This window comes from Panthera leo, chromosome A3 (genome assembly GCF_018350215.1).
Source record: "Panthera leo isolate Ple1 chromosome A3, P.leo_Ple1_pat1.1, whole genome shotgun sequence".
In the NCBI taxonomy this organism is placed as follows: Eukaryota; Metazoa; Chordata; class Mammalia; order Carnivora; family Felidae; genus Panthera; species Panthera leo.
This window is the reverse complement of record NC_056681.1, coordinates 86,439,894-86,467,275: the sequence shown is the minus strand read 5'-3', so window position 1 is coordinate 86,467,275 and position 27,382 is coordinate 86,439,894. Positions and strand designations below refer to the sequence as shown.

Sequence of the window (27,382 nt, the reverse complement as noted above, 5' to 3'; positions counted from 1 at the left end):
AAGAAGGAAAAGAGAAAGCACAGCAACGCTGCTGCCAACCCAGTCACAGCTCAGTTCAATATTCAGATTAGAGAAAACAAGAACCATCCCCGCCCCCGGCCTCCACTCCCCCCCAGAGTACCCTTTTCTCCTCTCCTTAAATGCTTGTTGAAAAGTTCTGGGACGAAGTACAAGTCAAGAACGCGGTCGGAGAATTAGGGAGAGCAGGTGGAGGTGAGAAAGAACCTATATTCGGGTAGTTAGAAAAATCATGGATGGGGAGGGAGCAAGGATTTGGAACTACCTTAAGCACCGTCCATCAGGAAATCTAGGGATGTAGAAGGGTAGTAACTGGCCTTCCAAGTCTTCTGCATTTGGCAGATGAAAATCACATTGTCCGCCAAGTGGAGTTTGGCACTCAGGCGGTATCAGGGTAAAAATCAGCATCAGGGAAGGAGGGAATCTTGAGTGAAAAAGAAGTAACAACAGATCAGTCTTGGGTTCTTGTGTGAGGGGATATGTGAAGGTAAGGCCCACCCACAGCATCAGCAAACGTGGAAGAACTGAGGGTCACTGTCGGCAGACGAGCCAGCCCCAGTTTGGGGTCACAGCCAACGGCTTGGATCTGCTGGTACCCTAGAATCTGCCCTGAACACAACGTTTAAGTTTCTCGGTTTGAGTCCTGCCTGTAGATTCCCAGCCGAGACACTGTCTTATTAAGCGCTCTCACTGCGCCTAGCTCAGAGCTGACCGCCGAGCGGCTCTCAACATCTGGGAGCAAAAACGGCTTTTTGAGGTTGGCGGCGGAAGGGCACAGGTTCTACTCAGAGTTGGCGTTCGACTGTGGCTTTGGACCAATTGCCAGCAAAATTCTCCCGATTACCCCTCGTCTTCCACCTTCTGCCCAGGTGACGTCGGTAAGCCCCGCAGGACCGGCCAGAGGCTAAGCGGTTAAGCCGCGTCCTTCAGGTGTCAGCCTCTCGATCCGTTTGGAAACAACAACCCCCAGAATCCCTTGTGCAGGGAGGTCAAACCGCAAATAAGATGGCTTCAAAAGGGTGGAACATACAGCAGTTTCCTAGTCCTTGGCGGTTTCTTTACCGGATATGTTTAAATAACCGAATCCCCACAAATGCACCACCCCACTAACCACCTTCGAGGCCAAGGAGGCCACCGCAGCCGCTTTGCTCGCTCCGTCAGGGGCATCCTGGGAGTTGTAGTCCAGGCGGTGGCTTGCGCCGAACTACCTTTCCCATGGTGCACTGCGGTCGGGCGATAAAAGTTCTTTTACAAAACTCTGTACACACTGAGACACCCCCCTCCTGGGTCCCCTTCTCTCCCACGACTCCTTCTCATCTGTCGCGACCGGGCGGCAGCAATAGGAGGGACTCGGCCCCTCGCCGCGCCGTCCCGAGAGGCACTTCCGGCGGCGGTTCACTTCCTGGTTGGGTGGATGGAGCCGGGCGGGAGCGCGCGCGGGGGAGGGGCGGCGGGTCAGTCTCCGCTGGGCGCTCCGGGGATCAGCTGGCGGGCGGGCGGGCGCCGAACGCGGCCCCGGCTCTCGCTGCAGCGCCGCCTCCTCTCCGCGTCGCAGGCCGGCCCCGCGGCCGTGACAATGTTGCAGGGCTGGTAGCTGGGCGCCAGCCGCCGAGCCTTCTCAAGTGGGTGCCGCCGGGATGCTGCCTCGCGGGGCGGCGGGGAGACCGAGGAGGAGGGGAAGGCAGTGATCGGCTGGGTCGGCGCTGCCCGAGGCGGCCAGATCCTTCCTTTTTCCGAGCCGCGGGGACGGGGTCCGGCGCTCTGCCGGGATTTCAGCACCAGAATTTTTCTCGCTAGGAAAATGCATGAAGCGTTTCCCCGGGATGATGGCTTTTGCTCCCTCTAGGACTCAGCGGTTGAATTCGTAAGTGTGTTACTGATTCATCCTCTCTTCTTCTGTCATCACAGGTTTAAACTTACGCGAATCGCTCTCTTGAGGAGGAGGGGACCGCGGCGCGATTGACACGCATATTCCTATTGGCATCCTCCCTCAGCCCCCACCCCCACGGCCGGATTCGGGTGGCTCCTCTGCGAGCTGAAATCCGAGAAGAAATCCTTGGATCTCTTGTTTTCTTAGAAAAAAAAAAAAAAATCCAGAAACCTTCGGTATTTTGCTTTACTGCTTCCTATTCTCAAGATGAAGAAGTTTTTCGACTCCCGGCGAGAGCAGGGCGGCTCTGGCCTGGGCTCTGGCTCCAGCGGAGGTGGGGGCAGCACCTCGGGCCTGGGCAGTGGCTACATCGGAAGGGTCTTTGGCATTGGGCGACAGCAGGTCACTGTGGACGAGGTGTTGGCGGAAGGTATGGTGGGACTCTTTCAGTGCGCCGTGAATTAAAATCTTGTGCTGATGCAGCAAGACTGGTTTCTAGTTGTTCAGTGTATGAATGGGTTTTGACCAGTTGACCCTCCCTTCCCCCTTCCCCCTTCCCTTGCTCAGTGAATCATTGTCCTTGAAAAATTTAAAACTGAGGTTTGGAAGTGACAGGGCTTATGGGATGGAAGGACGTTGCTGGAAATTGTTTACCTCAGTGACCTTTTATTATTTTTTAAAAATTGGCAAGCCAATTCTTGTCTGCCTCACTGAATTACAAGGATCAGAGGGAAAACGTATGTGTGAAAGTGTAAAGCTTCACATCAAATGTAGGGTGCTGGGCTTGTCATCCTGCTTAAACTTGAAATCTTGATGTGAGGGCTGAAGGGTGGAGATGGAGTACCTTTAAGAAGGGAGAGGGGTTTCTCCTTCTACCCAACTTTCCCACTCCCATGAGCACGCACTGGAGGAAGAGAGGATTTTCAAAGAATGGGAATATGTTTTTCTAATAGCAAAGGCTCTTGGTGAATTTGACTAGTTTTGTTTCCTGACCCAACTGTAATCAGGTCCCCAGGATGTAGCTAAGATAACAGAAATTACATGAGATGAATGTGGTTATTTTGAAACCAGTCCACTAGGCCCCTCTTCCTCCTGTTTTAGTTTTTATTTTTTAGCCAAAAGAATTACTTGAGAGTGACATCTGATTTTTATTTTTCTTCTGTTGGAGAAGATGTTATTTAGATCTGCTGTGTAAATTCCCTACATGTGTGTTCATCTGTGTATCTATAGATATGTAAATATATGTTTTTTTATCCTCCAGGCTTTCTGGAAATCTTTGCATGTCTCTTTTGGTAACCTTAACCTCGACCTTCATAATTACACCAGACTCATACTTTTCACAGCCCATTGCCTGCCTTGTGTGCTTTTATTTTTAATAAAAGCAGCGATTTCCTTGGCATGAAGCTATTCAAGCTAATTGAATGGGGCCAACCTGCTGTAGGTTGTGTTATCGGTTGAGAGGGGATTGGGGAAGGGGGATGCCACTGTTACTGCAGCATGGTGGTTGTGGGGGGACAGTTTATTAGCTGGAGTGGAGCCTTTTTTGCAAGCTAAGGTTGAAGCAAGGGTCCTAACCTGGGCCTGGGAGATCCCTGTCATGGTGAGTGTTGTGGGCGGGTGGGTTAGGAGGAGGAAAAAGCTGTTTGACTCTCAGCTTGTGCAAGTACTGGAGTACTGGGTTCAACCGGGCCCAGTTTTCTGGGGTTAGGGTGGAAGCCATTACTTTAAAAGCACTTTAGAAAAAAAAAGATCTGACAATTAATGTCCTTGTGAAATTGTTGCTCTTTTCCATTCTCAGCACTGCTCTAGCTGGACTTAATCCGGGGCCTGAGTCACTGTCCCTCTGGATCTTTCCTTGTGGGCTTTGGTGCAGGATGGGAGATGCTTCTGTGCCCGCTGCCAGATCCGCACCCTTGAGTCTGATCTGTCTCTTTCATTCCCTTGCCAAAGCCCTTGACTGCAGTGGGATGGAGAAATGGAGAAGGAGTGTGTGAGAGAGAAATCAGGAGGAATGAGGGGCACAGAGCTCTTTCCTTCTCTTTGAGTGGCCTCTGCTGACTTTATAGCCCGGGAGCATCTGGTTCAGCTAGGATATTGTCTCCTTGTACGTGGGGCTACCCTAAGCAGTACCTGTTCTCAGAATCTGAATGATGGGGAAGATAAAAGGAAAATTGGTCTTTGTCATCTAGGCTGTCCTCCTCTTCCCTGGAATTCATCCCTGAGAATTACACATCACGCATTATGATATTTTTAAGTGGAACTTAGGGCTTGCAGCTCTGCATTCATTTATTTGTTCATTCAACAAGCAGTTATGGAGTGTCTATGACGTACCAGGCACTGTGCTAGACCCTGGAGGTATGACATAAAACTAGATGCTAGAGTTTACAAACTACTTTGAGAGATGGAAAACAGCCAGTTAGGATAGAGTGATATGTGCTATGGAGATGAGCTTAGGGTGCAGCGGCCCTCAGTTTTAGCGAGCCAAGGATTGCTTTCTGCAGGAAGTGACTGACCAAATGAGTAGGAGTTATCCAAGTGTGGAGACAGCATGGACAAAGACTCAGAGCAGCAGGAGAGAGTCTCACGTAAAACTGGGTCTGGTGATAATGTTCTTTTTATGTTCTTTAACTGAGACTTTGCATTTGTGGCTCTTAGAAATATATAGCTATGTAGGAGTCAGTATACAAAGTATTTATGTAGCGTCCACTAAGTAAAAAGGCACTGCTAGGTTCTGAGAGGGATATGGGGAGTTCTAAAGGGTGATGTCTGCTTTTAAGGAGCTGTCACAATTTGGGAAGACAAGGCAGATACTCACACATACAGTACAGCACGGTTACCAGCAGTGTCTGTGTAGTCAGGCAGATCTAGGTTCGAATTCTGCATCTGTTCTTTACTAGCTGTGAAACCTTGGATAAGACTTTTCAAGCCTGTCTCAAATCTGTTTCCCTATGACAGTGGTTCTCAAAGTGTAGAGCCTGGATCAGGAGCATCAGCATCATCTGGAAGCTTATTAGAAATGCGAATTAGGCCTCACCCCATAAACCAAGAGTGTGGGGCTTTAACAGATTTCTGGAGAGATTCTGATGCAAGCAAAAGATCAAGAACCCCTGTCCTATGGAGTGGTTGTGAAGATTAAATGAAGCAATGTATATGAATTATTTAACATTTTTCAGGTGTTCAACGAGCGGCAGCCATTATTTGGCAGCATCATTACATCCTATATATAGTTCAGGGGAAGTGAAGGGGCATTGTGAAGGCTAGTTTGGCTACAGCGATCTGCAGCCATCCCGTTCCCTATTGTGGGTGGACAGAGTCAGATATTTTTCTGCAGAAGCCTCACTAGCTCCTTCAAGGGTCAATAGATATTTTGGGTAGCCACGTTCCTTCCTGTACCCTTTCCTTTTTGAGTTTCCAGGTGCTGCCCTAACCACCAGTCCCAGCCAGAGTTGTCCGAGGACAACTGTGTGAGTGCCCAGGACAGTGGCCAGGCAGTATGGGGAGGGTGGGCTTTAAACATAGACTCTTTTCCCACCACATCCCACCTATCACCCCTGTTTCTCTAATTTGGGTGTTGGTCTCTGCTTTATAGTGAGGAATGCAGGAACACCGAGGAGGAGCTGCTGTAGTAATAAAGGAGAACGTCTGGGCTGCCATCTCCATCAGCAGCATCAGCACTGTTCATCTGCTTTCACTAACTAGTCACCGAGGGCTTGTTTGGAAGAAGTGAAGGCTCTACACCATGAATTCAGAAGGATATGGCTATCTCTAGGCTGGGTGTAGAGGGAGATATTTTCTCTTTAGCTTCCTTAGTAAAGATGCCATGATGACTTCCTAATCATGTCTGAGGTAATGGGCATGTGATGTCAAGGAAAGACTGGGTTTAAGCTTCCAGAATAAGCTCCATGGGAAAATAGGAGCAGTGCTCAGAGAAGGACTGAAGAGTAGTGCCTTTGTCATACATCCTTAGCTATGTGAGGCTTTACATTCTAAGCTTTAAACAGTACATGTTTGTCGAATTCCTACTGTGTCTAAGACCACATTCCAGAACTGCATCAGTTCTGTATAAGGTGGGTCACGTGCCCCTGCAGAGCAGTTTCCTTACTTATACTAAAGGAATCCAGGTCTAGAGTTAACAAGAACTACTAAGTGAGTTTCCATACCAGTAAGCTGACGATTTCTCCTCCCAACATCACAAGGTAGTGAGGCTTAAAAGTGTGTGTGTGAAACGACCTAAAACAAACATATGTATACGTGTATGTATGTATGTGTATACACATGCATATGCAGCATAATTCTATTGTGTTGGTATTGATGTGATACATACATGTACTCATTTAGTGAATTTTCGTTAGGCCTCTGTGGTAGGCACTGCATTATGTTCCAGAGCTACTGAGAAGAACAGGATGTGGGCCTGGGTCTTCAGGTGCTCACAGACCAACAAATAACCCCAAGATCAGTGGCCAGCACTTAGCATGGCTCTTGGTACGTACTAGACGGTAAAAAGATGTTATGAGGTGATAAAGAGAGGGCCTGAGGGTGAGGGTTTATAGATGATGTCTGGTTTGAACAGGAATGGAAATTGCCCAGCAGATGGTCCAGATGAGGGTTGCCCAATGCCTTCCCCGCAGAAAGAGGAGCCTATGCAAGTGTGGAGTGGTGAAACAGTATGATGAGTTCAGGAACACTGACGAGTCCAGTGTTATCATTTGGGTTAGCACAAGTTTCCCTTCCAGAATCAAGGAAAGAAGGGCATAGAATGGTAGAAGGAAATTCTGCATTTGTTCCCTGGCTATTCCCTTGCTGTTCACTTTCTTCACTTGCTGGGTTTTTTGAGTAACCATTGAGTAGCTCTCCATTATGCACTGCTACCCTGTGTGCCTCAACCCTGTGCTATTTGTGGGGCAAGGGAGGGGATAGTGTCGGGGAGAAGGATGGTCCTGAAGGTTCCGTGAGAGGCAGGCAGCTTGAAGGAGAAGTAGGTGGGGGAGAGGGATGACCAGTGTTACAGAAGAGAGTGGAGGGGGGAAATAATGACGATGATTGACCAGAGCAGAAGGTAGGTTGGAGAGAAAAGAGGAAATAAGGTTATGGAGAGCTTTAGTGCCAGGCAGAGAGTTAGTTACAAGCACCTGAGGTCTTCTCTGACGCAGACACCAATTTGATCCCTCCCACTTCAGATGTCTTTGCCTGCTGGGAAGTCTGGTTTTTTAGTGGCAACTGCAGATTTTCAGGGGGTGGTTTGTGAATGGTGTCTTCTTCCTGGCTTCAGGCATGATGACGGTTATAGCTTTGCTAAATATAGCCAAATCTAGAATTCAGAAATGAAATCCAGAATAAGCAGTTAGTTGCATGGTCAAAGCCTTTCTTTTGGTCTAGCAAAGTCACACTCCTTTAATGAGAGATGATGAAGAGAAACAGTTTCACGTGGGTTTTAAGTGGGAGATTATGAGGGGAGACATATACTTGTACCTCAGTAGCTAAAACTGCACGTAGAGTACATGGGGACAGCTTGATAAACATTCATAAAGTACATACGAAACATTACGGCACCAGAGCAGTCGTCACAGTGTTTGAAAGTTGGCATCTCAGAAAGGGGACTAACACCACCATGTACCTTCATCTTGCACTCTTGCAAGGATAAATGCTTTCTAAGCCTGCTGAAGAAATAACTGTGACATCTGCATCTGAAAGAGCCAAACAATGACAATAATAGAAATGGTATTGTCTATTGAAGTAGCATCTGGCACTGTGAAGTAGCAAAGAGTGGCCTTCAGTCTGCTTTTCTGGAGCCATTTTTTGGTGTGGTGGAAGGAGCACTGGAGTATAAGTGGGGAGGTCAAGGTTTGTTGGTTCGTTCATTGCCATATCCAGTGACTGTTCCTGAGCCCTCACTATGTGCTGGGCATCAGCCAGTGAGAAATAAGACTGCCTTGAGGAATTCACAGTGAGAGCACTTCAGGTACGTGAGCCAATACCTCCAAGTGCAATAATGGAAGGATGTAAAAAGGGGAGGGGAACAGATAAGAGGCAGCCATGAATTTTGTGGGGTCAGGAATAGTCAGGAAAAGCTGAAGAAAGGGGATATTTGAGGTATGTCTTCAAAAACAAGAACTTATTACTAGATGGAAAAGATTGAGAGAATTTTCTAGGCAGAATAACATGGCCCAAGACAAAAGTTTAGGGAAGTGCACTGCTTGCTGGGAGCTTTATGTGTTGAGATAGCATAATCTATTAGTGGTCCAGGGCTACATATGGCTGTTTAAATTTAAATTATCTAAATTAAAATATAACTTTAATTCTTCAGGCACACTGGCCACTTTTCAGTTGCTTAATAGCCACATGTGGCTAGTGCCTATGATTTTGGACAGCACAGATAGAAGATATTTCATCATCACAGAAAGTTCTATTAGACAGTGTTGTTTTAGAGCAATAGTCTCTAAACTCTTTGGATAGAATGGCACTATCAGTTAAACATTTAATTCCTTCATTATGTACATGCTTATTTATTTATGTCCTGCTATCATTAACTAATATCTGAAGGCACAGTGTATACTTAAAATGAAATTCATCATTTTTGATCATAGATGCAAATCTGTCTTTTAAGTCCTCTAGATAGGTTTTGGTAAACTTCTTGTCATATTAGATTGTGACCGTTTGTACATCGTAATGTGACTGATAGAGAGTTAAGTATACCACAAATAGAATTGAGGCTCTACCATTATCTTGTTCTTCATGTATGCTTCTGTTATCTTTTTTTTTTTTTTAACGTTTATTTATTTTTGAGACAGAGCATGAACAGGGGAGGGGCAGAGAGAGAGGGAGACACGGAATCCGAAACGGGCTCCAGGCTCTGAGCTGTCAGCACAGAGCCCGACGCGGGGCTCGAACTCACGGACCGTGAGATCATGACCTGAGCCGAAGTCGGACGCTTAACCGACTGAGCCACCCAGGTGCCCCTATTATCTTTAATCCAATATATCTTTGCAGGAATCTTTGCCCCTTGTTTGCTTTATGAAGAGTAATTCACTTAAAACAGATGTAATCAGTAAATCCACTTAACCAAGCACATGAACTGTGCAGCCCGTGCTTTGGAGCTTCCACTCTTTGCTCATTATTCCATCAGATCCATATGAGACATGTGACTGATATAGAGACTGGATGGCAGCACTAGTGTTGGGCCATCTAGTAAATAAAGATAAAATCTTATTTTCTAAGATGGAAATTAATGTAAGTAGAGAGTCTCATATATATTTTTTTCTTCCCCAGTGGATTGTTCTGTGGCCCTCTGTTTGGAGACCACTGGTCTTGAGCAGTGGTTCTCACCCAACAGCGATTATCCCGGGTGACATTTAATAATGTCTGGAGACATTTTTGATTGTTACAGGTGGGAGGTAATACTGGCATCTAGTGGATATAGGCCAAGGATATTGCTGAATATCCTACAGCATACCCAACAGCTCTCCCTCCCCACCACAAGTAATTATCTCGCTCAAAATGTCAGTTGTGCCAAGGTGGCACAACGTGTTGTGTTGACCAATGTGGGGAAAGAGAGAGGAGTTGGAGATGGCTTGGAAGGGTCTAATCTGACTTTAGGCAAATCCTTTAATTTTTAAATTCATTTTCTTAGGATCAGTGAGGCAGTTATCTTTCTTAACCTAATATGGTTAAAAATCTTTATGTCATTTTCTGTGTAAAATAGCTACTTCCAGAAATAAACCAGTAAACTAAAGGAGGTAGAACGGCAAGGGTTTGTAGGCTCTACCACTGGCTGAATATGGATTATGAGTTTTAGAAAATTCTCCCAATGTTCTCATTGCTCATATCTGAGCAACCCCAAAATATTGTGGAAGCATTTTCTGACTTGAATTGCTCACAGGGAGGTTCAGTTGGGAAGGGTCATTAAAAATCAGAATGTTGTGAGAGAAGGTGTAGATAATCCTTTGTACAGGAAGAATTTTCAGGAAGAGTCTAGCACTTGCAATTAGGGATAGTGGGTTCAAGTTGTTTGACTTCTGTTTGCCAGTATGGCTTTGGGGAAGTAATTTAACCAATAGGAGCCACTGGTTCCTCATTTATAATAAACATCCTCTTCCTCTGAGAAGATGTAGGTATAATGTAGAGTGCATGAGACAGCTTGCCCTGCCAGCCAGGAGTAGCAAGGTTTATTGAGCATCTATGGTATTTTCAGCTCTAAGATGCTGTGACATATAGAAAAATAACGGAAGATTTGGCTCCTGCCCTCTTTGTTGACATAATGTGACCAACACACAAGAAACAAAAACGCCCTATAAGACAATAGGGTGGGTGGCGTAGTCTCTAAATTCTGGAGGTGTTGAGGGGAAAGAGATCAGTGAGGACTGAATTGGTGAGGAAGATTTTGTGAAGCTGGATTGTTCTTAACTGTGAGTCTTCTCTGGAACCCCTTCTTCGAGTAACCTTGTTTTATTTAGGGAACACATCTAGTTCTGCACGTTTGCATATGTTATATTCTTAGTAAAGTTGAAGTAAGTATTGCAACATTTTTGGTTTCTTTTGAGGAACAAAATTGCCTACATAAATAAATCATATGTTCTGTGCTTATAACCAAAGCAAAAAAGCCTTTTTATTCCATGTGATTTTGAATCACTCAGCAATACTGGCTGCAGTATTTTGTGCCTCCTTCCCCCCTCCGGTATCTTTATTATTACCAGTTTGCTATCTTTATTTTTAGTGTATTATATATACTTCAAACAATCTCAGTTCTTCTTTTGAGTTATGAACAATTGTTAGGAAAGAGGAGTCCTTCTTATGAACGAGACTTCCACCCTGGCAGAGGGCAAGTTCTTCAAGTTGGAACAAAGTTGAAAGAGTGCAAATCTGGAGCTTCATTCGAGGGCTGCTGTGAGTGAATCAGCTTGAACACCATGGTCAGTTTTCTCCTTGGGTCCTGAGTTAACCTTGGCAGACAGTGGATGGCAATGCCAATTGAAGCTTTGTTATTTATGATTTCTGAAGAGCTGAGAGATTATTTATTGGATGCAAGAGTTTATGGCACATTATTATTATAGAAGGCCTAGCATAGCATAGCATTGATGTTGGATTATCATTTGTAATTATAATGATCTTAAATAATGATGCCTTTCATCTAGGACTTGAATCTTGGAGAAAGCAATATAATGCCATGTAATTTTGCTTGCTGCCTGTTTTTGAGGATGCTTACAGCTATTGTACTGGGACTTTTAGGGTAAGAGAGAGATTGTTGTCCCTGTGCTACTGAGCATGAATTTGAGAACAAAACGGAGACTTTATTACCCTTCAGAAACAAAAAAAAAAAAAAAAAAAAAGGAGAGGACTCAGGCCTTGTCAGCTGGTCCCCTCCTGGAGGACTGAGCGTTGAGCAGCATTTACAGAGGGGGCAGGTCTCCTGCTAGGACCCTCAACTCATCATTTTCCCTGCTCATGAAATCTTGTTTGTTCAGGAAGTGCTGATTATCTTACCAGTTTGTTAGATTTGTTTAGTTTCCACTTGCCTAGTCCTTCTCCTTAGACCTGTGTCCTCTAGTTTTAGAAGCCTGGGCCACTTGGTGGAGAGGGGGCAGTGTTGGGAGAAATAATTCCAACTGGCTTTTCAGCTATGGAATAATCTTGGTTTGACCAGAAGGAGTAACTCAGTAATGATTGGGAAAAACCTGCTATCCAGTAGTGTCTTTCCTTCCCTGTCCCCCAGAATAACGGGAGCACTGTGATGTTCTTCTCAGGAGAAGACCTCCAAGGTTAGACCCATGTGCGGTGGTTTAAAAGCATGGGAATTGGGGGTAGGCAGCCCTTGGACTGAATCCTGGACCTGTCCCTGTGATGTTGGGCAACTAACATCCAGGCTTCTCATTTATAAAATGTGGATAATGTTGTGGTTGGTTGTAAGGATTAGATGAAATTACGTAAAGCACTTAGCATAGTGCCTAGCATATAGTTAGCAGTCTGCAAATGGTAACTCTTAACATTTGAGTGCATGAATTTTGTTTTAATCAGGCAGTATTTGCTTTGCTGTGTGAATAAGCTGGTGAAGTTAGTCATGGATATATATATATATATATACATATAGATGTATATATATGTGTAGAGATATATATATATATATATGTGCGTGTGCATGTGTGTGTATATATATATATATATATACATGTAACTAATGTTAGTAATATATATATATATATATATATATATATATATAACTATTAATCTAAAAAGTAGAAATGTAAGGTATGAGTATCTTAACTATATACAGGGACTCAAACTATTTAAATAAATGCTATATTGTGTAGATAGATACAGATGAGGAATAAAGATAAGAAAGAGAATCTCAGATGAATGTTGTGGTTTGATTTTTTTTTTTTTTTCATGCTTGAAAGCCACCTGTGTGTTGGAAAATTTCCCCAGCCTGTCATGTTGCGATTAGTATGAAGGGCCTCTGCCTCTCTGCCCCTGAGGAACACCTGATCCCAGCTGCCTATCCAGCTTCACATTCTTAGGCTCTAATATAGGTCGTCTGCTTCATTCAGGCCTGTGCACTCCTCCTCTCCCATGAATCATGGGTTTAGTTCTTTCCAGTGCTTTCCTCGTAGCATTCCCTGTACCTGGGATCCCCTGCTCTGCCCTGCTCACCTACCTTACTCCCACCTAACCGCAGCACATTTGATCCCTCTCTCCTTCTGTTCTGTGGGTGCTGGTCATACTTGCTGCCTTTGTGGACTGTTTGGGCCCATAATCCCAAAGTTGTGTTTTGCTATTTATTTCATTTGTGTCTACTTTCTAATGTTAGATAATTTTTAGGAGGCAAGGTGTAAACCTTAGGTTTATTTTGTATCCAATTAAGGACTCTTAAATCTGAACACTGTAACAGAGGGTACTGGAGAATAAATTAACTGAAGAAATAATACAGTAAATCACCACTAAATCACATTCACTGGGCAGGCACTACAGACCAGACAGATGTGAGATATATAGGCCTCCCTGTTCCTATTCCAATAACATAACAGATCTATGTTTGGGACCTTAATACAATGATAAGAGCTCTCAAATCTAGGTTTTTGGTAAAGTTGAAAAATAACAAAATTCAAAGCAAAATAGAACACCTTCCAGACTTCCTGAAAATTGTGTAAATTTCTTTACTGATTCAATTCAGTTATGGATGACTAATTCTATCAATCTCAAAAGCAGAGATATAAAGTACAAGTATCTTAACTATATAAAAAAATTCTAAAACGATTTCAGTGCTATATTGTGAAGATGGAGAAGATTAGGTCAAGTATCAACAACTCAGAAGTTACTAAAGTTTCTCTTTAAGCAAAGCATGCATTAATTTTCTAGCTTGTGGTGGTTGTTGGCTTGTGGTAAATTAGGACAGTGATTCTCAACTTACATTTAGGGTAGTGGGCATGGGAGCAGGGGACAGATAGGAAAGGAATACATAATCTGAAAAAGCACATACTAACCCCAGGCCTAGGTAGGAAAGGAGGGACCTCAAATAGTATGGGGAATGGTGGTATACCCTCTTTAGAGAGGCACATTGTAGTCTTAAGCGCTGGGGGGAGGGAGAGGATATGAGACTTTTATGTTTATCAGAGGGCATATTGTTTTTAAAAGGTTTGTAGGTATGGCACTAGCAGCTCAGTTATAAATTGAGTCTAGAGAGGTAGTTCCTAAAACTGGTCACTATATGTAGCTCTTAGAACATAGATAGGAACTCATTTCTCCCTGTTCTTGCTGCTTTCAGAGAGGAGTAGTGAAAAGGGGACTCGTCCTTAAGCCTTTCCTGGTGGTTTGCCCTATGAGTTCTGTGACCTTGTTGAAAGATCAGATCTTGGTGGCTCTCTCATCAATGATGAGAATTCACTTGAAAAAAGTTACTTTGGATAAGATAAACTTTCCCAGAAAATGAAGTGTTTCTTTCTCTTTTAAAATAATAGTTTTAGAATATTAATGTTATGTTCATAACATAAAATGGGTCATATAAGTGGCTCAGCCAGCAATTTTAAAGTGATTTGAAGGTGGTATGATAGAATAATGTCCAGGTCTATGCATATTCAAGTTCTGGTTTTAGGTTTAGCTCATCTGAACAAAGAGCTGTATAAAGTAAGGAAAGTAGATTGTGTAGTCTCCTCAGTGATCTGGGACATGTGGGTTCCCTTCCGCTACTATGGTTTTCCTTATATAAATATGGAGATCACTGGATGACCTCAAAGATACCTTCTAACTGGAAGACATGATTTTTAAGTTCTCTAGTTTCTGTTGAGACCATTTGAGAGGGACAGTGACATGGGGTTGATTAGGGTGAAGTGTTAGACTTGTGTAGCTGGGACTAAGACAACCTTCTTGAGATGGGTTGTTAACCTTGGGTTATGTATGAGCCGTACTGGGATGTGTCAATATCAGTGAGGCAAAAGATCCCATTCTTTTTCTACTTACCTTTTTCCATATCTTTCCTTTAAACTAGAAAAATCAGTGTTCATAATTAGATGTTGGAGGTGAGAGGAAGCTGGGATGAATCCTGGCTTAAGTGACTGGTGGATAATGGTGTCAACAGAATGAAGAAAGAACAGTGTATGAGGGAAAGAGGATGAGTTTGGTTTAGGACTTTTTAGCGTGAAGCACCAATGAAAATCCAAGTGTGGATATGGTTTAGGACACTGGTGGATAGGACTGGCCTGGATTTTAGAGAAAAGTTTTGTGAGAGTTGTTCTATAACCACATGATATTAATGTAAAGTGAAATGGAATGAGATCTCACAAGGAGACTGTGTGGAAAAAGAGAGAAGCGGGCTGTGGGGAGGTGGAGGAAGAGGAGCACACCTGGAGGGATATCCAAACTCCTCACTCTGACCTGCAAACCCCTGCAAGAACTTGTATCTCTCTTCACCTCAACCTGTGACTCTTTAGCAACAGTGATTCCCCTTTATTTTTTTGAGCATTTAACATCGTTTCCTCTTTGGCATCTTAGGCTTGGCTGGTCCCTTTGCCTGGAATCTTTTCTTTTCTTTTCTTTTCTTTTTTTTTAAGATAGGAAGAAATGAAGGAAGAAGGGAAAAAAAAGAACAAAGGAAATATAAAAGGAAGGAATGAAATAAGGAAGGAAAGAGAAAGAGAGAAGGAAGAAAGATACCTGGATAGAAAAATATATTAAAATCTATTTTTAAAATTAATTTTTTATTGAAGTATAATTAACAGTTTCAGGTGTACAACATAGTGACTCAACAATTTTGTACATTTCTCAGTGCTCACTCACTGGTGGTGAGTGTAATCACCATCTGTCACCCAACAATGTTATAACAATATTATTGACTATATTTCCTATGCTGTTCGTTTATTTTATAACTGGAAGTTTGTACCTTTTGATCCCCTTTATCTGTTTCAACCCCACCCACCTTCCTTCTGACGGCCACCAGCTTGCTCTCTGTATTTAAGAGTATGTTTTTTTGTGTTTCTTTGTTCATTTGTTTTGTTTTCTAGATTCCCCATATGAGTGAAATTTGCCTTTCTCTGTCTGACTTGTTTCACTTAGCATAATACCCTCTAGGTTCATCCGTGTTGCAAATGGCAAGATCTCATTTTTTCTATGGCTGAGTAATATTCCATTTTGTGTGTGTGTGTGTGTGTGTGTGTGTGTGTGTATACATATATATACATACACACGTATATATATACGTACATATACACATACACACACACATATCACATCTTCTTTATCCATTCATTTGTTGATGGACAGTTGGGTTGCTTCCATATCTTGGCTATTGTAAATAATGTTGCAATAAACATGGGACGCTTATATCTTTTTGAATTAGTATTTTTGTTTTCTTTGGGTAAGTACCCAATAGTGGAAATACTGCATTACATGGTATTTCTATTTTTAATTTTTTTGAGGAACCTCCATACTGTTTTCCACAGTGCACGCACCAATTTACATTCCCACTAACAGTGCACAAAGGTTTCTTTTTCTCCTTATCCTTGCCAACATTTGTTATTTCATGTCTTTTTGATTCTAGCCTTTCTGACAGGTGTAATGATATCTCATTATGGTTTTGATTTGCGTTAGGATTAGTGATGTTTGCTCTTGAGCTTTTTTTTTTTTTTTACCATCTTTTCCTGTGTCTCTTGGTCATCTGTGTGTTGTCTTTGGAAAAAATGTCTATTCTGGTCTTCTGCCCATTTTTTACTTGGATTATTTGTGTTTTTTTGGTGTTGAGTTATGTAAGATATTTATATATTTTGGATATTAACCCCTTATCAGATATATCATTTGCAAATATCTTCTCTCATTTAGTAGGCTGTCTTTTTGTTTTGTACGAAACAATACAAAGGTTTTTCACTGTGCAAAAGCTTTTTATTTTGGTGTAGTCCCAATACTTTATTTTTGCTTGTGTTTCCCTTGCCTTAGGAGACCTATCTAGAAAAAATATTGCTACGACTAATGTCAAAGAAATTGCTGCCCATGTTTTCTTCTAGGAGTTTTATAGTTTGAGGTCTCTTTAGGTCTTTAATGCCTGGAATGTTCTTCTTCCCGATCTTTCCATCGCTGGCTGCTTCTTGCCATTCAGACCTCACTTAAGACTCACCTCAGAGAGACCTTCTTTCACCATCCAATATAAGGAACTCATCATGTTTTATTCTGCCAGCTGGCCTGTGTCAGTTGATTCTTGGTTGTTGTGTATCTCCCTCCGCAAGAATATCACTGTCATGAAAACAGAGACCTTCACTGACTTGTTCCTTGTATATCCCCTGTTCCCTGTGTGGTGCCTGACACCTCTGAGGAACTCAGTGAAAGCCAGTTGAAGGAAAGAGTAAGCAGGTGAAGGAGGCAGAAGAATGATTGGAGATATAGATACAGAACCAGGAGAGAATAAGTGATGGCAATGAATACTAAGTAGATTTCAAAGAAGGAGGGTGTGGATACTTTGGGGTGTTAGCAATCAGTAAGGTCATGATAAGGATGGAAGTATATTTATTGGATTTGGAAATATGAAGATTATTCATGAGCTTTGTTAGCGCAGTTTAAGTGGAATGGTAGAGTGGAGTGGAGTCAGGAGGCAGTGAAATGAGAGAATGGGAAGTCAGTTGGATGCTGAGTCATGGAGGGATTTATTATTTTTAATGGTGGCAGAGTCTTGAGCACATTAAGCAGAAAAGTAGCTAGTAGAAAGAGGTTGGAAATATAGTATAGGGGGATTATTGATAGAATAGGACTGAGAACATGGTGACAGGTCATGGATAGAATCCTCAACTCAGGTGCAGGAGAGGACTTTGAACAAGAGAAAGGGCATTCCATTCACTGACTTGGAAGGAACTGGAGAAAGAATGGATACAGAAGATAAGAAATTGGTAAGGTCTGACAGGTTGAAGGAGTTCTTGCCTCATGGCTTTTGTTTTCTATCGAATGCTGTGGGGTGGGAGTTGAATTGGGGTTTTTAAAGAGAGTAAGGAAGGAAGGGAGAATTTTCCTTAAGTCTATGAAGAGAGGAACTAACAAAGGATAAAATAGGAAAGTGGCCTGGTCATTTGGAAAGCCCATTCAAGATAAGTCACCATCGGAAGACCGGTTTCCTGACCCCTGAGGGTTTATTGATTTTGGAAATGTACTATTTTGTATAGGACATTTTCTTTTTTCTTTTTTTTAATGTTTATTATTTTTGAGAGAGAGTGAGTGGGGGAGGGACAGAGAGAGAGGGGGACAGAGGATCTGAAGCAGGCTTTGTGCTGACAGCAAAGAGCCCAACGCGGGTCTCAAACTCCTAAACCATGAAATCATGACCTGAGCCAAAGTCAGACACTTAACTGACTGAGTCACCCAGGCGTCCCTGGATAGGACTTTTTCTGAAACACATTATATATTTCCTGTCTTCTAGATTATATGTCACAGAGGCAGCATGATATAGGTAGAAAATATGCCTGATCAGAGCCTGTCTGGTGACCCCTACGCCTTACTCTGGACAGTTGCTTCCCCACCCTGCCTATCATGTTCCTTGTTCTGTAAAACGAGATGATGATGAAGTTTCTTTCCAAGAGTAACATCTCACCATCCTTTATTTCTCAAATACATTGTTACTAGATGTCTTAGGATCTTTGCTTGATGGGGGTTAGGCAGTTTGCTCCTGAATAAACTTGCACTGCTTTTTGAATTTCATGTTTGTGAATTTCATGTTTCTGGTTTCTTTCTTATGAGACTGTCCCTTGTTACCTCTCACTGCTATCTGCATGCCTTCCTGAATTAGTGTTTCTCTAATTTGCTGCTTTTAATCTGCTATGGACTTGGAAACTAGATGACTAAGCCTGTTCTAGAACCGTGTGCAACAATGAAGAGGCTGTTAGTGAGAATTTGAGGGTCTTGTCTGTGATTAAGGAACATGAGCTGCTGACCATGGGCTTTGTCTCCTGTTGGCACAGAAATTAGTTTTTTGTGCCTTGTGTTCCAGAAAGGTTGAGTTCTGAAGAGATGACGAGTTACCACTTGATATTTCTTATTAATTAAATGTGCTTATAAGCATTTGTCTGAAAATGAGTATCGTTGAGTATCAATGCCATAGGGATTTAACCTATTTCCGTTTTCCTTCTCACTTTCTATCCTTTCTTCTTCTCTTTCCCACCTGCCCTCCTCATACACAGAAATCCCTTCTCCACACTTCCAATGTAAGGCAACGTTCTAGGCACCATTATAACATTATTCCAGTCATTCAGTTTCCATGTACTTGAAACCGTAGAAAAGTTTCCAGGATTATAATTCACTGTTCAGTGCTATATGTTTGTATCTCAGTAAGGGTCCTACTGGAGACTCAACTGGTATTTGTTGTTGGGGGCTGGAAGACTTGAAACAATGAAATGAACACAAGTTCCATATATAATCTGTGGTTGATATGGAAGAAAGCTATCATGAAGTCTTAAAATATTTTTAACACATGTTAATCCATAAAGATAATAGAATAGTTAGAAGATAAAGTCAGATTAAGAGAGAAAATACTACCTGTAACCCTAAAGATCACCATTGTTAACATTTTGGTGTGTGCCTTCCAGACCTGTGTATTTTTATAAAATTAAGAATATATTTCACATTATCCCCTATAATCTGCTTTCTCATTTAGTAGTATACCTGTTTTTTTGTGTTAAATGTCTGCATCATCCATTTTAGTTCATCATGTGAATGTGTTGTGATTTATTTAGCCAATCTACATTAGAGATTTAGAAGTTATTTATAGCTATTACAGAACAACCACAATGAGTATTTTTCAAGCCTTTGGGCACTTGTTCTATTACTTCCTTAGGATAAATTTCTAAATGTGAAATGGCTGGATTAAAAGATAAGCATATTTTAACTTTTGATACATATAATAAAACAGCCTCCAGAAAGATTAAATCAATACGTACTCCCATAAGAAGTATCTTCTTTATGAGGTTGGACATGTTTTCTTTCTTTCCATCTGTGTGTATGTCTTTTTATCTGTCTTTTATATTTTTCTGTGGTGATTTTTTTGTTTATGTTTCTTTGCTCATATTCCTGTTAGAGTGTTCATCTTAACAATTTACAGTTCTTTACATACTTAAGATGTTAATCCTTTCATACATGTATACATCGCAGCCTTTTTTTCCATTTTGTAATTTACTTTCTGTTAAAGTGGGATTTTGTAGATTTATTTATTCATTTATATATTAATTTGTTTATTTTGAGAGAGAGTGAGCACATGCATGTGCAAGCAGGGGAGAGGCAGAGGGAGAGGCAGAGAGAATCCCAAGCAGGCTCCAAACTTAGTGCAGAGTGCGATGTGGGGCTTGATCTCACGACTGTGAGATCACGACCCACGCCAAAATCAGGAGTCTGGTGCTGAACTAACTGAGCCACCCAGGTGCCCCTTTGTAAATATTTTTAATTCTTGTGGAATCAAGTATGTTGATCTTTTCCTTTATGATTTTTGTCTAAAGTCATACCTGGAAAGGCCTGAGGAGAAAGATAGGGCCTAGATGACAGGGACTCTGTGTGTCTGAAGTTTATTTTTGAGCAGTAGGAAAGCCAGTCAAATTGAAAAAAATTTTTTTGACGTCTATTTATTTTTGAGAGAGAGAGAGAGAGAGAGAGCGTGCGCGCGTGCACAAGTGGGGGAGGGGCAGAGAGAGAGAGAGAGAGAGAGAGAGGAGACACAGATTCTGAAGCAGGCTCCAAGCTCTGAACACAGAGCCCGACGTGGGGCTCAAACCCACAAATGATGAAATCATGACCTGAGCCAAAGTCGGACGCTTAACTAACTGAGCCACCCAGGTGCGTCAACCAGTCAGTGTTTTAAGAGGGGATATCGTGATCAGATTTGTAGTTTAGTTGGATTTGTGGAGGATGACATGGAGAAGCTGAGTATAGGGCATCTGGGAGGCTGTTGCCATGATCCAGGTTAAAGGCAGTGAGGGTCTAAGTGGCAGAATGGTAACAGGACAGAGGAGAAGGCAGACATATTTAGGTCATATTGTCAGGACTTGGTACTTGATTGGATTAGAGGTTGAAAGAGAGGTATAGAATCAAGAATGATTCTAGGCTTCTAGTTTGAGTGCCTAGGTACATGAGACACAAGTGGCACTAGCTGAGCTGTATTATTCAGGAAGAGAGGAATGGTGGAAAGAGGGAAGACACAGGTTTAATGAGGGAGATAATGAGTTTAATATGATCAGTTTGCATTGTGTTTGGGTGTGTTTGGGTTTTCTGGGATGTGTGACAAACTACCTACAATCCAATGACTTAAAACAACAATAATTTATGATTTCTCATGATTCTGTAGGTTGACTGGGAGCTCAGCTGAGGTTCTGCTGGGGGTTCTGCTCATCTAATTTGGGATCTGTTGAAATTGTCTTTACTCCTGGGGCACCTGGGTGGCTCAGTCGGTTAAGCGTCCAACTTCGGCTCAGGTCATGATCTCAAGGCTTGTGAGTTCAAGCTCTGCATCGGGCTCTGTGCTGACAGCTTGGATCCTGGAGCCTGCTCAGGATTCTATGTCTCCCTTTCTCTCCCTGCCCCCTCCCCTGCTGGCACTGTCTCTGTCACTCTCAAGAATAAATAAACATAAAAAAAATTTTTTTAATTGTCTTTACTCCTACCACTCTATACCTGGATTCAGAATATCCCAACATGGACTAGTACATCACATTTCTAACACCCTGCTGTATCCTTAACAAAAATATATATGTTAGAGGAACATGGGAAACCCTATGGATTTTATACACAGAGCTCTGGTGTTTTTTTACACTCTGTGGGATGTACCACAGTGAGAATTGAGTGAAGGCGTGCCTTTTAAAAATTTTGCTTGTTTATTTATTTCTGGTAAAGTGGGATAAGTGCCTTGGGGAACTTGGGCAAATCATTTTTAGGAGAGAGTACCTAGGCAAGTTGAATATTATGAAATTCATTTGTTTGGAGTTGTCCATGTGGAGATACTTGTGCTCAAGTTTGAAAAGTAGAGAGTGAGAAGACCAATAAGCTAAAAATGGAATTGAGGTTTAGCAAGATTTAAGCAATAGCTTGGTAAGGAAAGCCCTCGAAGGAAACTGAGAATATCCAGAGAAGTTTGAAGAGAATCAGTGGATTGCAGTGTCTTGCATACATGGGATCCTACAGAGGTAAAAAACTGGAGTCTATAAGAGGATTAGGTGCCCCTACAGTGGTCGGCTAGGATAAAGACTGGCAAGTGTCCTCCGGATTGGATGGTGGGATGGCCTTGACCTCCACAAGAGTGGTTTCAGAAGAATAGTGAGTTGATGGGTGGGTGCACCAAGATTATGCTATTTCTTTAAGAAGTGTGAATAAGAAGACAAAAGGGCGGATTGTATGGTAGCTAGATTGGGAGATCCTTGATCATGTTAATAGGCTAATAGGAAGGCACCAGGAGGCAGAGGGGGAGAGAGAAAGAGATTAAAACAAAAGTAAGGGCAATTGCCTGTTGGAATGAGGTTCCAGAAGAGACTGGAGGAGATGACGTCTTCATTTTTTTGAATTGCAACTCTATTCTATTAGTTATTCAGGTCAAAAACATTTCCTCCAGTGATCTAACTGGGTCCTTCCATATTCTCAGACCCCAAACCTCTTATCTGTCATCTGCTTTCTAAGAAAACCCTGGTTGTCATTCACAGTACATCCTGAACCCAACCACTTCTAACTTCCTCACCTGCTGTCTCCCTGGGTCAAGCTGTCATTGGCCTGGATTGCATAGGCTGTTTCTTTATTGGTCTCTACTTCTCCCTGAGCCTCCTCAGTCTACTCCACTGAAGTAGCCAGAATGATCCTTCAAAATGCAGATCGTTTCATGTGACTCCTCTGCTCAGAGCCATCCAGTGACTGCCCATCTCACTGAAAGTAAAACTGCAAATCCTGACATGGGCCTAGAAAGTGCTCTGCTCTGGCCCACAATTGCTTCTCCTGTCTCCTATTTTATTACTTTTCTCTTTGGTTATTGCACTGTCTTCACCCTGGCCTCCTCATGGCTCCTTAAAGCAGGGTAGATTCATGGCCCTGCCTCAGGGTTTTTGTACTCACTGTTCCTTCTGCCTACAATACTCTTCTTCTAGGTAACCCCAAAATTTGCTCTCCCTTACCTGTTGGTTTAAATTTCACTTTCTCAGAGAGTCATTCCCTGACTATTCTATTAAAAATCGTAAGCCTCCATTCCCTCAGCTCTCTATTCCTTTTCCCTGCTTCTATATGGTCTGTAATTTATTTATTTGTTTATTGTCTTCCTTCTTTAGAAGGTAAGCTTCATGAGTGTGTCCTTGTTCACAGGCTGTCACAGGATAGGCTTAGTAAATATTTGTTGATTAAATTGGTGAATGAATGAATGGGATCAAGGCTGGTCATTGGAAAAGGGGGAGGAAATTTCACCCTCAGAGACAGGAGGACATAAATGAATCAGTGTGGATGTAGTTAAGTTTGTAGTGGGAGGGCTGGGGTTGTGTGGGGGAGATAGGAATTTGAAGGTAGTCATGGCAGATGCCTTCACTTTCTGGAATAAGGAGGCAAGGTTGTCCACAGAGGGTAGTGATGAGTGTGGGGCTGAGGAGACTCCTGAGGGTTTGGGTTAGTCATTGAGAGGAATAGGACTGGGAGCTATCCAAAGACAAGTAAAGGACCTAGGCCACGATGAAGACCATGAATTGATAGTCATATCGTTCTGCAAGATTGTGTGATTTTTCTCTGGTAGAACTCAGGAGACTGGGGTTAGGAGCAGAGTAGGTGGATTTAACATTATCCAGGGTTGGGGAGATGTGATGGGAGGCCAGGGGTACAGAAGAATCAAAGGAGCAGTCCACATTGTCAACCATGGGGCAAGAATGGGGAGAGAAAACTGTCTAAAAAGCAGGTTGTTTGATGGGAGAAAATGGAAAGAGTCAGAGCTTGGAGGATGGATAAGTTTGAAGAACACATCAGACCAGAGTGAAGGCATGAGAGATCAGAAGGGTTGGAAGGTGTGTCAGAAAGTAAACAACTGACATTTAAGATTTGTGTTGACAAGGTCTAAGGTGTGGCCATGGATGTAGGTGTTTGAAACGACCAAAGGTCACTGTAGTGAAGAAATTTAAAGTATAGGAGTAAATCATCCTTGTAGATTTTGAAAGCATCTAAGATGATGTTAAGAGTTATGGCAGAGAGGAAGCCAAGATGCCAAATCTTCAGTGAATTTGGGGAAATGAGGAGAAGGTTGGAGGTACAGAGGCAAGGCAGAGTGGAAGCCATGGGGCCCGGTGGCAAGAGCCTGAGGGGCAGTAAGTTTTACATGAGAGTGGAAGGTGGAAGCACTAATGATCTGGAATTAAGAGAGCAAGGAAAATCCTGACCTCCTGCCCTGAGATTCGTGAGGTGTAGAAAAATCTGGCATGAGAGGGCTGGTGATGCAAGCAATGTTGGCTGGTGCGGAAGCAGGCCAGAGCAGTTTGGATGACGTATCTTTTGGCCAGGTTATGGAGCTAAGTTGTTGTTTATGGCATTTATTTGACAGCTTTGTGTTTCCTCTTATTATTAAAAGGAATAAACTTGTTTTTTACTTACATTTTCTTTATTTACATATGCACTTACATTTAGATTAAAAAAATTCTCCTTTGGGTCCTGACTTTGAGGGGAAAAAAAAAGACTTGTTATGGTCACTATAGAGATACCTCAGTACTTACCTTTTGTATTTTGCAAATTGCTGGGACTTTCTGCTCACCTTTAACTTTTCAGCCCTCCTGGTCAGGTTGGTTGCCACTTGGTTCTTTTGTCACACTGGATTAATGATTAACTCTTATGGGAGCCCATTACCTCAGAGGTTGCTGAGTGATGAAGGACCACTTCTCCCTGAGTCTTTGCCAGCCTCTAGATAAAGGAAAAGGTCTGTGTCAGCAAAAATGCTCAGTCTGTGAGTTAGAAATGGTATCTTGCATATTTCCAGCTATTCAAGAACCAAAATAGTTAGCTGACAAATCTCCATTAAATGCTGCCTCCCCCATACCCCTAACACTTCAAGCACCTCACTTCACTTCCTGCACAGATCAAGGGTGCTCCTGGGAATATCTGTTGACTTATATTACATGTGTTTAGTTGTTCCCAGTATTTGTTCTTTCATACACTTGAGTGCCTGGCATATATCTCTTTAGTTTTTGTTCCATAGTACTGTATTTATTTATCTCTCTGTCATCTAAGCTGTTCTCCACCCACCCCGACCCAACTTGGGCCCCTAAAAGATGTGGTTAGCTTTCCATCTTTTATGTGCTTTTAATAAGTAGATACTTAGTAAGTAGGTATTGAATTAATGCATTAAACCTAGAATTCAGGGTGCCTGGGTGGCTCAGTCGGTTCAGCATCCGACTTTGGCTCAGGTCATGAGCCACTCGAAGTTCATGAATTCGAGCCCCGTGTCAGGCTCTGTGCTGACAGCTCAGAGTCTGGAGCCTGCTTCAGGTTCAGTGTCTCTCTTTCTCTCAAAAATAACTAAACATTAAAAAACAAAAAACAAAAACCTTTAGAATTCAAACAACCTGACTCATACATTTTGCTAAGGAGAAACTGTGCCCAGAGGATTCAGTGACCTGTCCAAAGCTACATAGGTTCAGATGGAATTAGAATCCAATTCTCCTCTCAGGGTTTGGGGCTTTCTGAAAGATTAGTGTCAGAACAACTAGGCCTAAATTGATTGTGTTCTCCAAAGCTAGAGATAATTGAACTTCTTGAAAATTTAATCATATCTCCTAGGGTTAGGGGCTTTTAGCTTCTCATTTCACCTGTCAGCCTCATTTCACCTGTCACCCTGTTTGGGGGATGGGATGATGGGTGGGACTTTCATTGTTCTTTAATTAATTACTGAGATTGGAGGATGAGGGCCTGGATGCAGGAATGTTCTGTCCTACTTGTAAAACTGGTAGGTTTGCTTTTTCCCTGACCTGAACCTTCAGGGTGCCCTTCTGTCTCAGGGGTGCTCATGGAGGCCAGAGCCATACACTGGGAACCTGTCAAGGGTACTGGATAATCTCTGGCCTGGCAGACAGAAAGCAGCATAGCTGGGGCACTTGTGAGTGGTTTGGGGGAACTTGGGATTAGAAGAAAGGACATTATAATCAGGTGCCAGAAGTTCATAGATAGGTCATTTGTGGCTGGTAGGGTTGGCAGGAAATAGTGAGTCACACTGGCAGGTTGACAGGGGATTGAAAAAGAACAAATTCTTAGTAATTGCTGGGAGAGCCCTTTTTCCATTTAGACCAGTGTTTCTTAAGCGGGGGCTATTTTGCCTGCCAAGGGACATTTGGCAATATCTGGAGACATTTTAGGTTGTCACAATTTGGCAAGTGGTGTGTGTGTGTGTGTGTGTGTGTGTGTGTGTGTGTGTGTTACTGGCATCAGATGGGTAGAGGCCAGGGATGCTTCTGAACCTCCTGCAGTAGACTGAACAGCCCCTCATGACAAATTATTTATCCAGCCCAAAGCCAAGAGTGCTCAGGTTGAGAAACCCTGATGATTACTTCAGTCATTAAAACAGATGTTTTATATGTATTCTTTTTTTTTCTTTAAATTTTTTAGATGTTTATTATTTTTGAGAGAGAGTGAGACAGAGCATGAGTAGGGGAGGGGCAGAGAGCAAGAGGGAGACACAAAATCTGAAACAGGCTATAGGCTCTGAGCTGTCAGCACAGAGCCCAACGCGGTCCTAACTCGGGAACGACAAGATCATGACCTGAGCCAAAGTCAGACGCTCAACTGACTGAGCCATCTAGGCGCCCCTGTATGTATTCTTTACTTTGAATTCTGTGGTTAAATGGCAAAGTTGGATTTATTTCACCTTTTTCTTTTTATTCTTTTTTAATTGGAGTGAAATTCATATAACATATAATCATTTAAAAATTTTTAAAGTTTATTTATTTTGAGAGAGAGAGTGAGCACATGTGCAGGGGAGGGGCAGAGAGAAAGGGAGAGAGAGAATCCCAAGCAGGCTCCACACTGTCAGCACAGAGCCTGATGCAGGGCTCGAACTCACGAACTTTGAGATCATGACCTGAGCTGAAACTAAGAGTTGGATGCTTAACTGACTGAGCCACCCAGGCGTCCCACATTTAATCATTTAATTAATGATTAATTAAATAATTTGCATCTAGTACACTCCCAGTGTTGTGCACCTACACCTCTGTCTAGTTCCAAAATATTTTCACATCACCGTAAAAGGGAACGTGTACCCATTAAGCAGTTACTCCCTATTCCTTCTTCCCCAGCCACTGGAAGCCACCAATGTGATTTCTGTCTCTATGGATTTACGTTTTCTGGATATTTCATGTAAATGGAATCATACAATATCTGATTGTCTTTTGTGACTGGCTTCTTTCACTGAGCATAATATTTTTGTGGTTCACTCATGTTGTAGTAGTATTAGTAGCCTGTCCCTTTTTATGCCTGAATAATGTTCCATTGTATAGTTATATCACAGTTTGTTAATCCATTCATCCACTGATGGATATTTAGGTTGTTTTCCACCTTTGGCTATTGTGAATAATGTAGCTGTGAAGATTTGTGTACATGTTTTTGTTTGAAAAACAAAATTCTTTTTCATTTATTTTGAATACATACCCAGGAGTGGAATTGCTAGGTCAGATGGTAATTCTATGTTTAGCTTTCTGAGAAACCTCCAAGCTGTTTTCCATAGCGGCGGAACAATTTTACCTCCCCACTAGTAAGGCACGGTGGTTCTTATGATTCTACATCCTCGCCGACACTTGTTCTTTGATTTTACTTTTTGATAATAGCCTAGATGTCAAGTAGTATCTCGTTGTGGCTATAAATTGTTTTATTGTGGTAAAATATGCATAACATAAAATTTACCATTTTGATATTTCACCTTATGGTACAGACTGGCCATTCAACGAACATATTTTGAGGCCTTATTCATGAGGGCAAATGTGGCTTAAATTACGATGAGCAGAACAGGTATAGGCCATGAAGAGGCAAGACTTTAGTGAACTCTCACCAACTGTCAAATCCTGGAAG

General features: G+C 42.4%; 1 protein-coding gene across 15 annotated transcripts in view; it reads left to right on the top strand.

Annotated features, from left to right (window-relative positions):
• Positions 1-1,494: 1,494 nt before the first annotated feature.
• The window catches only part of AAK1 (AP2 associated kinase 1), a 167,894-nt gene continuing 142,006 nt past the window's right edge, over positions 1,495-27,382 (top strand). For all 15 annotated transcript variants that reach the window (XM_042932545.1, XM_042932543.1, XM_042932544.1 and 12 more), the window contains exons 1-2: positions 1,495-1,640; positions 1,927-2,318. In XM_042932545.1, the coding sequence (XP_042788479.1) occupies positions 2,156-2,318 (163 nt within the window). In that variant the 5' untranslated portion in view covers positions 1,495-1,640; positions 1,927-2,155. The remainder of the gene's footprint in view (positions 1,641-1,926; positions 2,319-27,382) is intronic.